The 16355-nt window shown below is 44.8% G+C and overlaps 1 protein-coding gene across 1 annotated transcript; it reads right to left on the bottom strand.

The window, feature by feature from the left end:
* Positions 1–8170: 8170 nt before the first annotated feature.
* Positions 8171–10068, bottom strand: Hoxd1 (homeobox D1). The gene is made up of 2 exons (XM_059259191.1): positions 9414–10068; positions 8171–9108 (listed from the first exon to the last, which is right to left on the bottom strand). Exons 1-2 carry the CDS (start codon positions 10066–10068, stop codon positions 8774–8776), a joined length of 990 nt encoding a protein of 329 aa, XP_059115174.1. The 3' UTR covers positions 8171–8773.
* Positions 10069–16355: the final 6287 nt, after the last annotated feature.

Raw genomic sequence — 16355 nt, 5'->3', positions numbered from 1 at the left:
CTCATTTTATTTATTGACATTGAATCTATCTTAGCTACAATTTTTTTTATAAGCCTGAAGTTTCTTTTCTTAACCTGTATATTGCACATTTCACCCATCTGAAACATGGCTCAGGTTTCAAATGTAAGAGGAAGCATAGCCGCCGGGTGGTGGTGGTGGTGGTGGTGGCGGCGGCGGCGGCGGCGGCGGCGGCGGCGGCGCACGCCTTTAGTCCCAGCACTCGGGAGGCAGAGCCAGGTGGATCTCTGTGAGTTCCAGGCCAGCCTGGTCTACAGATTGAGATCCAGGACAGGCACCAAAACTACACGGAGAAACCCTGTCTTGAAATCCCCCCCAAAAAAGGAAGTGTAAACATCTGTGTATATACAAGACCATCACTCATACAATCTACTGCATGGTGACTCTATTCTGACAATTAGACCATAAGCAGTTAGAAAAAATAAAGTTTTATTTACCAAAATCAATTTACCCTATACATTTATTAGACTTCAAAGTGTCCTTTTGTATTCATCTTCATTTGTTTGTTTAATTTTAAGGTCAGACTTTAATAAACTTGTAGTAGAAATAGCTTTGTGTACAGTTAAGAAAATTCACAATCCCCTACTTCCAGAATAGATGCAAACAGAAATTTCTTCTTTCTGCATCAACAGAGTCAAGAATGTGCTGGTTGGTTGTTTCTTAACTTCAGTGTTCATAGAATATAGCAACTAAATAAAATAAGGAAGATTTTACTCTTTGGGGGATGGGGGATAAACAGGGTCTCACTGTGTAGTCCTGACTGTTCTTGAACTCCCTATATGGCCTTGATCTCATAACAATCCACCTGTCTCTGACTCCCCAGAGCTGGGATTAAAGGCCTGCACCACACAACACCACTCCTTGACTAGAACTTGTCATTCTTAAATAAAACAGCAAGGGCTGAAGGGATGGCTCAGCAGATAAGAGCACTGGCTGCTTTTCCAAAGGACCTGGGTTTGTTTCCCAGCACCCACATGGTGCACACATCCATTTATAACTCTAGTTACAGGGGCTCAAATACCCTCTTCTGGCCTCCACAAGCACTATTCATCATGTGATGCACAGGCATACATGCAGCTAAAATGCTCATATACATAAAATAATAAATTTTTAAAAATAGCCAGACGAAGTGAGACATACATTTAATCCCAGCACTTGAGAGGCAGAGGCAGGTGGATATCTGTGAGTTCAAGGCCAGCTTGGTCTACATACTGAGTTCCACGCTACAAAGTGAGACTGTGTCTGAGAGAGAGAGAGAGAGAGAGAGAGAGAGAGAGAGAGAGAGAGAGAGAGAGAGAGAATGAATCCTGTCTTCTGCAAAAAGAAGCTTCTTTAATGATGGGGGCGTTGGCAGCTACACTGTGGATATAAGGATAAGTATTTATAATACAGTTGGGAATTATACTGGCTTAGGAACATTGCAGTAATATGTTCTCCTCCAGGGTTCGTGACCTCATCAGTCACAGGTAGTTGGCTAGGCTTACAGTACTAAGCATAAATTCCCTCCTCGTCAACAGTCCTTAAGTCCAGTCAGGTGGATGCTGGTTTCCACCAAGATGTAAGTGCCACTATTATACCCTTGGGTATGTCTTACCATGCCGGCTTTACAGCCCAATAGGATTGTTGATTGCTTTCTCCCTTGGCAGCTTGCGGATCCTGTTTGCATATTATGAGAAGTAGTCCTCAGAGAAAAGGTTTCCAGGTCAGTCATAGCTTGATTCTTCTAAGTCCTGTGTTAGAAATGTGTGATATCTTCATTAATGGGGTCTTACCGTCAAGTTCTAGAAGGCAACCACGGACAATGGCAATAGCCTATATTGTCTGAGGAGTCTCTTGGATTCCCCTGACCAACAACTCAAAGGAGGTTTCCTATGCCTGGTACTGGGATTTTGTTAGATAATCTGTGGTTCTTTGGGGGATCATCATCACCCCAAATTTGATTTAAATTGTTTATGTATGTATGCACACACATATGTGTGTGTGTATTTTTGAGCAAACATAAAATAATTATTTCCCTGTGGCTTTTACAATCATTCTTAGTGTTTTTATCCCTCCTTTTTTTTTTTAACAACAAATGGAGTGCATCACAGAAATCCACAACTGATCAAACTACAAAAGTCAGCTGACTGTGAGTACCCATCCCTGACCGATACATCTACAATACAGCTCCTATACCTAAGATTCACAGAAGCAGGATAGAAAGATTCTAAGGGCCAGAGGATCAGGACTGCTACAAAAAGTCTCCTCTGTGTACAACAGAAAGTTGCACCCATGAAATATGAACAATATGGTCATCTAAACAAGACCTAGACAATGACAACAACAATTGACATCCCAACAGGGATGAGGAAATCTCAAAAGACCCCACCCCTAGATAAAGAGATGCTAAGAGATGGATCTATCTTCTCTGGGGCCAAGCACACTGATAAATTATTCAGTCCCAAGAGTTGACCCAAGAGGTCAACACTGATAATATGTACATATGAGCAACACTAAATGGACTCATCAGGTTGTATTTATATACACATATGTAAACAGATAGATAGATAGGCAGGCAGATAGGTAGGTAAGCCGGTGGGTGGGTGGATGGATAGATGGATGGATGGATGGATGGATGGATGGATGGATGGATAGATAGATAAATAGATAGATAGATAGATAGATAGATAGATAGATAGATAGATAGGCAGACAGACAGACAGATAGATGTAAGAATAATAATTAAAGAAGAAAAGGTCATAAAGTTGAGAGGGAATAGGGAAACATGGGAGGAGTTGGAGGGAAATAGTGTGTGGTAGAAATGGTGGAAATACAGTACTCATACGAGATTCTTAAAAATTAAAATAAATGTTTTTAAAAGGAAAGAATGGTAAATTTAACCCTGGAAGGGGTTCCACAATGTAGCAAAGCCAAGCAAGTAACCACCACATTCAAATTTATGACACCATGCAAATACTATGTACATGAATTCACATGCCACTATGGATGGGAGAAATCTGAAGAAATGTATGATAGAGTTAGCTTTACCGTCACCTGGGATGAGACAGTACATTAGAAAGTGTTTCATGGCCATTTGTTTTTACTTCTAGGCATCTCCTTAAATCTTGGACCCTTAAGTCAACAAGTGTTCAGCCATTACAAGTATTATCTTAGTAACTTTCATATTAACGTAATAAAGCACCCTGGGTAATGAGCTTAAAAAGAAGAAAGGTCTGCTTTGGCTCACAGTCTGGGAGATTTCAGTCCATGTCCTATGGGCCCCATTTCCTTCACCCTGCGGCAAGAAAATATGTCATCGTGGGGAGTACATGGAGCAGCAAAGTTCCTCACTTCATAGCCAAGACAGAAAAGAAGAGACGTGGGTACCGAAATCCCTTCAAGGACGTGCCCTCAGCCAAGGCCAGGGCTTCCAGTGAGTTGCCTTGGGTGAAGACTGGAGTCAAAGAAACCACCCAGGTAACAAGGCTGGGTGAGAGGGCAAAAAACCTGAGCCAGTGAAGCAGGGAAAATGGCCCAAGTCATTCTGAGGTGAAGCAGAAGGGACCTATGGTGGCGAATGGAACGGAGGAGAGATCTGATTATCCACACACCCATTCGCTTGGAGTCTCGTGCATCTTAAAGGAAGGAGAAGGATTCAAGGTTTCCACTGTTCTGAAAGTTATCAACACTGAAAGAGAAAAGTGAGGCAAGGCATTTTAGAATCTGAATACAGAGTGCTTACCTCCGTTTGAAAAATCTCTTATCAGATCCCAGGTTATCTATGCAAGAGGAAGTGGCAACTTCTGGCAGGCCTGTCACTGGTAGCTTTTTATTCATGCCAACAGTGAGAAACACTACATAGTTCATACATACATGTACATTTCTAATGTCAGATAGGTAGTTTCTTGTTTGTTTGTTTGTTTGGTTGGTTGGTTGGTTTGGTTTGGTTTTTTGAGACAGGGTTTCTCTGTGTAGCTTTTCCTGGAACTCACTCTGTAGCCCAGGCTGGCCTCGGACTCACGGAGATCCACCTGCCTCTGCCTCCCAAGTGCTGGGATTTAAGGCATGCACCACCACCACCCAGCTCAGAGAGGTTAGTTTTTAATTCCTCAGACATCAACTTAAAACCAAGCCCTTGTTGATACTAATCTACAAAACCTGGTAACATTAAGTAGTCTTTTCAGTGATAATCAACAGAATAAAGATCTGTGGAGAAATACTAAGGTCATAGGATATTTAATGATCACCCAGAGCAATCACCTTTGTTTTCTGGGAGAAGCTGAGACCAGAGAAGTTAGATTTTCTTTTAGTTATACAAACTCCAGGTCACCTCCCTTCCAGTGGTATTCCTTGGTCATTCACCTCAGCCTCAAGGGTTCCATCCATCTGGGAAGCTAACAATCAGACTCAGTTGTCTCTGTCTAGACCTTTCTCTGCTGGTTGCTGAAGCATGCAGCAGAGGACCCGCAAGCTGAAGTGGAATTCCCATTCTCGGCAGTGAGGTAGGCAGGCCAGTGGTCCAGAAGAGCACAGGGGCGAGGGATGCTTTGAGAGTGCACAGAGCACCAGTGAGCTTCTTCCTCCTTATTTGCTGTCTGATGCTCTTGAAGGAAGTGAACAATGGTTGTGCCTCCCCGAAGCCGGGAAAAGGCAACAATGGCTGTCAACGCAGGTCACAACTGGCCAATGACATAAAGCAACCAAGTCAAGGAAGAGGGCAGAGAAATGGGGTATGAACCCAACAAAACCTAAACTTTATTCATCTGGACTCTTTCTGGTCCCATGAAAGCCTTATCTTTCACTTATAAATTAATATTTGTCTTGTTAATGGGGCCCTTTCACTCTGTGTAAGTGTAGGCTGTATATACATTCTGATGACAGGATGTACTCCAGCAGTTCGGTGTCCCCTAAAAATGCCTCGAAAGTGTCGGTGGCCTGCTTCATTAGCTGTTGCAAGTCCAAATGACCACTGTCTGGCCCTCTTTTCCAAATGATATCAATAATAGTATTAGAAGCAGGAGAGATAATCTTGAAACTTCTACAAGCTAAGTGATAGATAGTCTTTTCCATATGAATATTTAGGATCACTTTCCTCTTAGTTTATTATTGAATTTAATTTAACAGTTCCTATTGAAATTATATTTCTGGGCAACAAGGATAATTTAAGAAGCAATTACAAATGAGATGTTCAATAAAGCTGTTTTGCATATTTATTGCATATCTTGGAAACAGGATAGAAGTAAAAAAAACTATGAAATCTTGACTTCTATTTAGATAGAGATTTATCATTATTTGTGAGATATGTCCACCATGGTTTTACTTTAAAACCACAAATAAAGTTTTAACAATGGGCATTTTTCTTGTTGAGAGGTCTGTGGTCAGACTAAACATCTCACAGAACCTGATTAGATCCTGAGGTTTTCAAATTCAATATTCAGCAAATATAGAGCGCTTCTTTGGCCATAAGAAATAATTAAGAACTTTGGAGCTGATGTAACTTGCCTGAGCTTGCTGCTTCTTTTTTTATAATGGCATGATAATCAGACATAACCTCCTCTGATATTGGGCCTTGTCATACATGAGTTTGAGACAGAATAAATCACACATAATTAATCTTTTGACAATCTAGGTGACATTGCTTTAGGTTTTTATATCATCAAGGCCTGCTTTTGCCAGTAGTCAAGTTAGGAAAATTTTATGTTATTAAATGCTTTCTTTTTCCCTCCCAATTATCCTGAATCCAGAAAAGTAGACACTCAGTCATTATGTGAAGACAAAGGAACATTGAATGGTTAATTATACAACAGCCAGAACTGTCCACTGTGTATTCATTCTTATAATAGATCACTGGAGGATGAATTAGCATATTTAGTTCAAAATCTTGTAAGATAGAAATGGGATTGTTTTAGTGGCTAATATTTGCATGGCTCCCTCAAACTACAAAGAGAGCTGCTGTAAAGGAACACAGGGCTCTGAGTAATGGGAAGAAGGATGTTCTGTGAGTCACATGATAAGATGGAGTTGATGATGTCTGAAACCCACTTTTTCTGTGTTCTCACAGTATCGCTGTAATCCTACAGACTATGCTTGCTTCCCTAGACATAAACTCTCTCCCCATGACCGTCTTAAAATCAAATATGCAAAAGTCATTGAGTTGTAGAATTTTCTGTAGCATTTTCCTCACTGGAAGAGATCTCCAAAGGTCACCTAGGTAGTCCCCGTCTCCAGCCAGGACTCTTCCTAATACTGAATATAGCTGTATAGTGATCTGCATTAAGAAAGCTTTTAAAGATCCCTGGGGTTGGTCAAAAAATAGCTAATATTGGCCTGATTCATAGAACAGCACTATAAGAACGTCAAAATAGCCACCTTCATCAAGGAAGACATCCATCAGGACTGTTCAGTGCTGGGACCAGCTGCACAAGGAAACACTTTACTTTCTCAGGGAATGGGTAGTAGATGAAGGAGATGCCCAAGTGTGGTGTTAGTTGTTGTTGAGGTATTTCAATGCTTGTCAAAAAGGAAACATTGTCACGTCAAAGACCACAGGAGGAAACTCACTAGAAGTGACTAAAAAGGAACAGATAAGTAGGACTTGTAATAAGTCTTTTCAAATAACTGAAGAGCTAGCTCAGAGAGGAAGCAGGTGTTTTAAAGCAAGATCTGATTAGCTTCAAGTTATGGAGGGGCAGGATGATAAAACATAAGAATAATAATGATGGACCTACTTTTAAAGTGATCTTCCCCTCCAAATCAGCTGAGATTGCTAGAGCTGGTATTATTTCAACTCCATTAAATGCCAGGTACAAAGGACAAGAATTCAAGTGTAATTTCAAATTCCTAACACAACTATCACACTGCTGTGTTTCAAGAAAAGTAATGTTCCTCTGTTGCTTAGACTTTGAAATTACTGGAGTTGGAGGGCTTATACCGAAGTCTAGAAACATCATAGGGTAAGGTTCTTGTGTGACTCGTTTGCATCTTTAAGCCTTTCTGCTGAATGATATGGAGAACCTAAAGAAATGGGGATAAAGTAAGGGAAATGTCCTAATCAGATGATTGTATGGAGTACCTGCTTGCTGTTATGCGTTTATATTGCACTTTTCTTCATAGTTATACTAACATGAGATAATGCAGGAGCCTTGTTGATTGTGGGCACCTTCAGGGGAAGGGAGGCTGAGGGAAATAAGAGTGGAGGTGTTTGGGTGTGGTTCTTAAACCCCCCTCTTGCCAGATTTTAAATTGTACCTATTCTAAGAAATTAATTTGAAAACACTCCACTGTTAAAAACAGACAAGTATGCTATGTTCTTGGCCAGGGCTTTGTCTGACTTATATAGGAAGAGGATGCTCTCACTACTAGCCTCTCCCAGCCTCCTTTGTGACCCTTGACCTTGGAGACAGGAAATAGGCAACTGAGAACTTTTTGATGAGCAGCAACTTCCCTCAGAGAACACAGAAGGATGAAGAAACCAAGTCTTCAGGACACCTTCCCTCTTCCTTTGGTGAGGATAGGAGAAAGAAGAAAAAGCAGGTCTCTGAAGCAAGCGTCCCTGGATTTTCAGCATTCCCACAGTGGGCACCTAGCCCTTGAGTTAATGTGTATGTCTCTGATAAAGCTAAGGCCAGGGAACTATTTCCTTAGGCATTTTGAGTTTAGTGGACTAGTTCTCTGCCTGGCTTGCCCAGGTAATTATGGATAATATGCTCTGTGTGTGCAACCTCTAGGAAGTGCTACTTTTAATCCCAGCACTCAGGAGGCAGAGGCAGGCAGATCTCTGAGTTCAAGGCCAGCCTGGACTACAGAATGATTTCCAGGATAGCCAGGGCTACACAGGGAAACCCTGTCTCAAAAGAAAAACAGAACAAAACAACAACAACAAAACCCCACAAAAACAAAGAAGAAGAGGATGTGGTATTACTTTTAAGTTACCAGTGTAAACGAATTCCCGTATGATAGTCAAGCTATTCCACATGGAGGCAACTAAATAAGCTTAAGGAATCAAATGAAAAGGATGTAAGAAAAGGCAAAGAATAGTAGATTCTGTAACTTTTATTGCCCCCCAAAAGGTCAAAACCTTTACATGCTATGTATGACATTCAATGTCATATATGCATTCACTGCAAGCAAATCTTTCAAAAATATACACACTGTATATATTTACATTCAAGTCTGAGTAACTGATGTCGTGGTATAATTCAGGCTCTAGTCCTTACCCACCCTGTGGATTTGTTCAGCTACTAACTAAACAGCGATTGTATCTTCACTCAGGCACACGGAGAGGTAGGAGCCACTTAACATACAAACTGGAGTGCAACGTGAAGGTCAACATTGAAGCAGCTTAGCCACAACAAGGAGACCCTAACTAGCTTTGGTTATCTCAAGAAGCTGCATATGTCTGCCCTTGAAATTAAAACTGAAATAACTTCAGAGAGGTGCTTTGCTGACCATATCAGAGGGTTGACAGAATTCAATGACTAAAAAGGCCTGCCACTCTACAACCCAGGAATTGTCCATGACTAAACACAGCAGCGCTTAGGCCGGCAGCTAGACCCGTTTCCCTGATGAGGCAGAAATAATATGCAAATGAGAGATATCAAAATAATATCTCTACACACAGCCTCTGGAACTCAGAAGCCGATTTCGACAATTCCTTTGCCAAGTAAAATCCGTACTAATTTCTGCCCACACCCAAACTGAGCTCCTAAGTCTAGACAAGGGCGGGGGCAGTCTGTGACTTCTATAGACCCACGGTCCTCAGCCTCAAGAGTGGACCTCAGGAAGGCTCTTGAGCCTGAGAAGGGCTTCCTAGGTTCTGGCCCGATTTAGTGGGATTTGTTTCTGACCGAGGAAGCTGAAGAGAGGCCACAGAGGCAGCTGTGGCCAGAAGGCCCTCTCGTTCCCTTTTCTTCTGTTTCATCCTGCGGTTCTGGAACCAGATTTTGACCTGGGTGTCATTCAGCTGCAAGCAGTTGGCTATCTCGATGCGTCGGGCCCTAGTTAGGTACTTATTGAAATGAAACTCCTTCTCCAGTTCCGTCAGTTGCTTGGTGCTGAAATTCGTGCGTATGGCACTGGAGAGGCTCGCGCCTCCGTATTCGGAGAGTTTGCCTGCAACATAAAGAGAAGGTGTCAGCGGGGCGAGGGGATGCTGAGACTATCCAGTGCAGAGTTAAGACCAAAGTCACAACGCAGCCCTCCTGAGTGATGGACACAGCTGTGCCAGACCGAGCGCTCCACCGAGGGCTCCGTCCTAATTTTCTCAAGCGCCTGGGGCATTTTCTGACCCTGGAGTCTGACCGCTTAGGGGCAGAAGCTCTATCCAGGGAATCGGCGGCTACACGCTCCGGGCTAAGCACGGAGAGAAGGCTGCTCTCCCCACCCCAGGTGCCTCCCTCCAGCGCCCACCTCCTTACTTTTCTTGGGGGCGTTCCTCTTCACTTTCATCCACTCGAAAGTGCTGAAGGCGGCCGGGAGGCCGGAGGTGGGAGAGGCGGGCTTAGGACAGGCGCCGGGGGCCGGGGACGCAGTCTGGAAGGGCCCGGGGTGGCGGTCCGCTGGCTCCTTGAGACACGCGGGGAAGGGGCCGGGCTCGCCAAAGGTAGCGAAGTCCACCTGGCCGCTGAGCAGGAAAGATCCTCCGCCGGAGAAGACCGCCGAGGTGGCATAGTGGACGTGCGCCCCGCCGTCGTCCGCCGCTCTCCCGAGCGCGCCCGGGAAATCGAACGCCGGCCCGGACCCCAAGAAGCCGTAGTCGGCGGCAGGCGCAGAGGCAGGTGCGGCGCCCCGCTCGTAGGAGCCCTCCAGGGTGCAGGGCGCGTACCGGGGCGCGGCGGGCTGTGGTCCCCGAGGCTGAGCGGGGGCGGCGGGGGGCGACGGCGCGGGCCGGGCGGCGGCCAAGGGTAAGCAGCTCACGAAGGCGCCGTCGCCGCTGCCCAGGGGGAAGGCGGGCTGCAGGGCCACGGGGCGAGCGTCGGCGCGGCAGAACTTGGGTGCGAAGCCGAGCACGTCGCCGCCTACCCCTCCGCTGCCGCCACCGGCGCACGACACGTACTCCAGGTAGGAACTCATGGCTCGCTCCCCCCCGGCCCAAACGCTGCACCCTGCAGGTCCGCGCAGCTCCGCCTTCCCGCTACCCCCGCTGCCCTCGCCGAGCCATGGCGAGGGAGCCCGAGGTAAATAGTGGCCTCATATACCGGCGGCGGCGGCCACGTGGCGCCGGCCGGCCAATCGGCGCCTTCCCCGCACTGGCCCGGTCCCGACTGGAGAGCGGTTCCTCCAAGCCTGCCCCGCTGCCAACTTAGCCGGAGCAGCCGGGGGCCTCCGCCCAGCCCGGGAGAGCGGCGCCAGCCCTGGGTGGCCTGGGAAGGGAGGGGCGAGAGGCCAGGGGACCAGCTCCCTGGACAGGTATTGCGGTAGAAAAGCAGTGGAGGGCGACTGACGCAGGTCCCTCTCAGGACCCCGGCGGGCTACTCCCCCGGACTGGCGGGGTGGGCTTGGAGGAAGCTAGTGGGAGAATTGCCTTTGCCCTGAGGGTACTCTACTCAGCCCTCCTTCTGAAAAGGTCAAGTTACTTCTGCGCCCTTTTCCTGGGTGTTTTCGGGTTTTCTTGGCTCTGGAGTCACTCCTGTCCTAAACCTAGAGCAGATGTTGGCTTTTCCCTCTTTTCTGCCTCATGGACAGCTCTTGGGACCTGGGGATGAAATCACTTTCACTAGCTTTTCTTTGCAACATCCCTCATAGCATTCCCTTCGGCATCCCTTCCAATTTGTGGCGACATGGTGAGGATGAATGTTTGTAGTGTCAGTGTTGATTTGGGCAGAAAATAAGTTTCTGTCTCTTGTGGAAAGAGCCGGATTTTCCCCCTCTGACGAGGTCATCAGAATAAAGAATCCACCCTGTGCCTGAAAGCCCCTTACGTACTGTTTGAGAGGCTGGCACACCCACCAAGGCTGCACACGCTTTCAATGAGACTCTTGGCTGGAGGGCGCAAAGGCATCCTGGGGACTGGTCAGATCTCAGAGGTTTGGACTGGCTTGTACCTTAAAGCAATTAAGCTTCTGTTCCATCAGATAAGTGCTGCGTCGTCTCTTGCGAGTGAAATCTGAGGGCTCACGATGTTAATGGGCTCACGTCTTTCCCTTGATAATATGGTTTTGTTTACTGAGTGTAGAGAGACGGGAAATAAAAGTGCAGTTGGCACAGGAAATGAAGAGTAGAGAGGTTATACACACAGGCTTCACACTGACAAAGTTTCCAACTTCCTTCAGCGTTTCTTTTCACGTTTTCCTCTTTAGGGCTGAAGGAAAATACCAAGTTAAATCAGCACAGGTTATTTACACACAGCCACAAGTAAATGAAGGTAGTTTCCTAAAAGCCAGTGTAGTGAAGGTGCTTAAGGGTCTGCTCTTAGTTCATTCAAGTGCCCTGAAAACTTGATCTACTCGAGCTTCTAAGTGAGAGTGAGTACGGCTTTAACATTGTTTTACAGATCCACTTGTCATGAAAGAGTGATTGAGCCCTTGCCTAAAATTCCACTCTTCTCGGCATCGTAGTCCCGGAAGTGAGTCCCTTCCAGGACTGTAGACTTGGAACTAAACAAAGCTACGCCCAAAGTGTATTGTGCTGGTGAGTCTGAGCCAGAGAGACTGAAGGACCTAGAGAGGAATGGAAGGGAGGGCACGTGACTGAACACAAAGCTATGTGAGTGTGGGGTTCTTGGAATTGAATGAAAAGTGGAATCCCTCTACTGAAAATAGACCTTCCATCTTGAACTATCCATTATTTGCTTTCCCTGAAGCAAATTTTTGAAGCTTTTGTCTTTGCTTGAAATAGAAAGTATACTAAAATTAAGTAGGGTACTTATTGCTATTTTTATTTTTTTAATTATTTATTTTTATTTTATGTGCGTTGGTGTTTTGTCTGCATGTGTGTCTGTGTGGGGTTGTCAGACCTCCTGGAACTGGAGTTACAGACTGTTGTGAGCAACCATGTGGGTGCTGGGAATTGAACCCGGGTCCTCTGGAAGAGCAGCCAGTGCTCTTAACTCCTGAGCCATCTCTCCAGCCCCCTGTTTTTGTTGTTGTTTTGTTTTCACGATTGTATTGAGAGTGGACGTCAGAAGTGCAGGTTGGAGTAGGGTTCAATATTTCTTCAGACTTAATTGTAGTTCCCTGGTGAACCCACACAGAGAGCCGTGGTCTGCTTCTTACTCACTCTGCTGGTACCTGAGCCCTTAGGGTGTCCTATGCTTCGGAGCTCCAAAGCTGGTTCTTTTGTTTTGGTCCTGATGAGCTGAGTACCCAGCCTAGGGCCAGACACATGCTAAGTAAGCTCTCTACCACTGAACTACATACTCAGCCCTTGAGTTAGTTTACTTAATGTTTGGTGAAAGTCAAACCTCTAGTCATTTCATGCCCAAATTTAGCAGATGTTTACCATCTGTCTTAGGTAAGAGCATTTGATTATGCCTAGGAAAAGACATTCTCAAACCAAAGGAACAAGATTCATTCTGAGTCCTAGCTCTACTTTAAGTCTACTAGATGGGTCTCTCTCTCTCTCTCTCTCTCTCTCTCTCTCTCTCTCTCTCTCTCTCTCACACACACACACACACACACACAGACACACACACACACACACACACACACACACACACACACACACGGAATCACACACTCAAACCTCACACACTGGGCAAGTGCTCTGCTGCTGTATCCCAGCTGACACTCCAGGATAATCTTACTCTGTAATTCTCTGAGGAGAGATGGGAAGATATTCCTGGGGGAAAACATGAATAAAAATAAGTAAATAGAGAATAGTTTTAGTAACTATCCAGTTTGTCTCCAATATTCACAGGATATGGGGAAGTGTCTCACTAATTTTATTAATTGTTCAAGCCATTAATCCATGAATCCTCAAGGGCCGCTTGCCCCCTGTGAGTTCTCCACGGGAGGTGACAGCAGAGGCCCTGACTGCCCTGATGAGTCTGAAGTAGGAATGCTTTGAAATAGCCTGTCTGCTTACCACAGCAGCCGTCCACATTCCCACCATCCCCCACTCCCTTCTTTCCTATTCTAATAACAACCTTCTCTTCTGAGAGCAGTGGTGGCTCCTGGTGGCCTTGTCTTCTGTGTGTTCAAGGTCGACCTTAAGAACCACCAAGGCCCTTTCTTCCATAAGCCCCACTGTGCTAACCCTGGAGATACCTGAGCACAATCGAACTCTCGGACCTGCAGCTCCAAAGCAGAGAGCCCGAGTAAAAGACAGTCAAGATGTGTTCTCTAACACCAGACTGAGAGAAAAGAGGTTAGGATACAGTTCTCTCGAGCATCCCCAGCCATCAAAGGCTGGAAGTAAGGACACAGGAAGGGGTCCTAAAGACAGGAATTTTAAACCTCTTAGCAGTCTGATAGCTAACAGGAGCCTCCCTAAGGAAACAGTTCAATACTGGGCCCTTCCCTGAGTCTTGCAGATGAGAGACTCATGGGCCAAGCCAGCTTTTGACACATGGTAGGTATTTAATAAATATCTGTTGGTCAGAAATGAAGAACAGGAACAGTGGTATGCTCTATCCTTATTTAGTACCAGCTTAAGAGGACCCTCAGATTATTGACACCCAAAACTACTTTACATTTATTGGAATCACCATAGAGGCTTGCCTAAAGGTCCAGTTTCATTGGCCCATTTCCAGATATTTTAATCCAACAAGTCTGACTCAGTAATCTTCATGTATTTGTTTGTTTGTTTTGTTATTTTCATTTTGTTTTGTTTATTTGTTTGGTTGGTTGGTTTGGTTTTTTTGAGACAAGGTTTCACTGTGTAGCCCTGGCTGTCCTGGAACTCACTCTGTAGATGAGGCTGGCCTCGAACTCACAGAGATCTGCCTGCACCTGCCTCCTGAGTACTGGGCGTAAAGACATGAGCCACCACCACTCGGCCCCAAATCTTTATTTTTTTTAACAAGCTTCTTGGGTGATCTTACAGCAGGTATCCCAAACTACACTTTGAACTTTTCTGCTTTGAAAGTTGGCTTTGTGGGAACAGAACAGGAAGGAAATGCTTCTGTAGAAGGGATAATGGACAGCGTGAAAGAGCAGTGTGACCTGGCTAGCTGACACATGAGGACACCTGAACAGTGTCTACAAGCATGTGGAGTAGCAATGTAGAGAAGTCAGTGTCAAGGTCAATGGTCTACAGCTCCAGAAAACATCTTAGAGATGTGGTCCGTTGGGGCTGGAGAGCTCAGAGGATAAGAACGAATGTTTGCTGCTTTTGTAGACCTAAGTTCAGTTCCTTTCACTCACACTGGACAGCTGACAATGACTGTAATTCCAACTCCAGAGGATCTAATAGCTTTTTCTGGCTCCCCTGGACACCCACATACATTTGTGCTTACATTTATGTGAATGTAAATATACACAGACATAAATATACGCATAATAAATAAATACAAAAATAAATAAATCTGGAAGAAGTGGTCAGTAGGAAATTGGCACATTTTAGCAGTCAGTTAGTGTTCTCTCGTGGCTGGTTATTCAGTTAGTTTGTCTAAATGGGTAGGAAGTAAAATTTGTTTCTTCCATTCCTTCGAGAAACCCAGAAGCAACATTATAAGGAAAGGAGTGAGGATGGGTTCTTAACTCTCTCTCATTTCCTTCCATCTCCCAAATTATCTGGAAGGTGCGTTTGAGCCTCAGGGATCCAGAAGGAGTGAATGTACCTTGGCCTAACTATCTCTGGCTAAAGGTTGATCATCCGCAATGTGAGATGGCAAAGCTACAAGGCACCTTAGCCATAGACTGGGTCAAACTCTTGGTTTTAGGGAGGAAGTTGCTTTACTCAGGAGCTGAAAGAGAATGCCATTTTTTGGAGCATGGATTTTCCACAGTCCATTGCCTTCCTACAGCCTGGACAAAGGAAGAACTAAGGAGCCCTTCTTTGATAATGACACCACAGCAGCCTCAGTCCTGAGCAGGCAGAACAGTGTTGAAGAGGGTGCCTTCATTTCTAAGAGAGTGTCTCTCCCTTTGAGACAAGTTTGCTAAACCAATGCACTAGACTTGTGTAGCTCCACCCTAAGTCTCCAACAAGAGTAGGCAGAGACCAACCTGGATCCCCACCCCCTCCACCACCTACAAGGGTAAAGGATTCCCAAATTTCCTGTGGAAGTTGACTCTCTTCAGGACCCTGGAAGGGCCATAAGAAATGACCCTAAGTTGATTTCATTAGATAGAGCAAGTACAAGAAGGAACAAATGTGAGATGGCCTGTCTTGGGCCTAATATTTCTATTAAAAGCTTTGTGTCTTTTCTCTATTAGTTTATAAACCCTTTGTGTGTTAACCATTTGCCATATGCTATAACTTTTCTTAGCAATAGGGTTGGGGTGTGTTTGGTAGTAGAATACTTGTGTAGCATGCATACGGCAATGAGTTTGATCCCACACTGAAAAAAAAAATTCTCAGCATGCCATTCTCTTTTTATTTGTTTGACATGTAGAAGATGGATTTTTATATTTTCAAATCTATTTCCGGTTTCTGTCTTTGGCACAGCATTTATAAAAGTCTTCTACTCTCCTCTATTGTATTCATATTTTAAATGCTATGTATGAATACACACAGGCATATACCAATTTGATACACATGTACTAATCACTTATAACTTGCTGCTTAACTTGTCTTTATGTATATAGATGTTTTGCCTGTATGTATACCTGAGTACCACATGGGTGCAGTGCCCACAAAGGCCAGATTAGGGGCATCATATCTCCTGGAGCCAGATATACAAACAGTTGTTAGCTGCTGCATGGGTGCTGGGAATCAAACCCAGGTCTTTTGGGAGAGCAGTCAGTATTTTTAAATGAGGTGCTATTTCCCAGCCCCTAATTTATTTCCTTGAGAGTTGGGATGTAGCTCAGGGGGATAGTATTTGCCTAGCCCTGGGATTCCATACCAAGTACCTCTAATAATAATGATGATAATTTGTTGCTTTATCTTTCAAATAAGTAATAAATTGACAATTGTGTGGCTCAAGATTCAAAGGAGTATGCAATGGAATCTTTCTCCTACCCTGGTCCCCAGCCATGTAGTCCCTCTTCACCTAAGCAACAAATGTTATTCATGTCATGAATATTTTTTTGAGCTACTTTGTACATGAGCAATTCATGTTTCCCCACATTTTTAGTGCAATGGTAGCATGCTGGACTGCCTCTATTGCACTGCGCTTTTCCTCTGTTGTATCTTAAGATCTTCCTGTACAAAATACACCCAACACCACTTAGCCAACTTTTCAACTTCATACTGTTCTACTGTGTACACTTCCTAAATTAATTTTACTAGTTCTGTAGCTGGAAGGTTTTTGT

The sequence above is a fragment of the Peromyscus eremicus genome, chromosome 4 (genome assembly GCF_949786415.1).
Source record: "Peromyscus eremicus chromosome 4, PerEre_H2_v1, whole genome shotgun sequence".
In the NCBI taxonomy this organism is placed as follows: Eukaryota; Metazoa; Chordata; class Mammalia; order Rodentia; family Cricetidae; genus Peromyscus; species Peromyscus eremicus.
The sequence above is the reverse complement of the archived record's forward strand: the minus strand, read 5'-3'. Positions and strand labels throughout refer to the sequence as shown.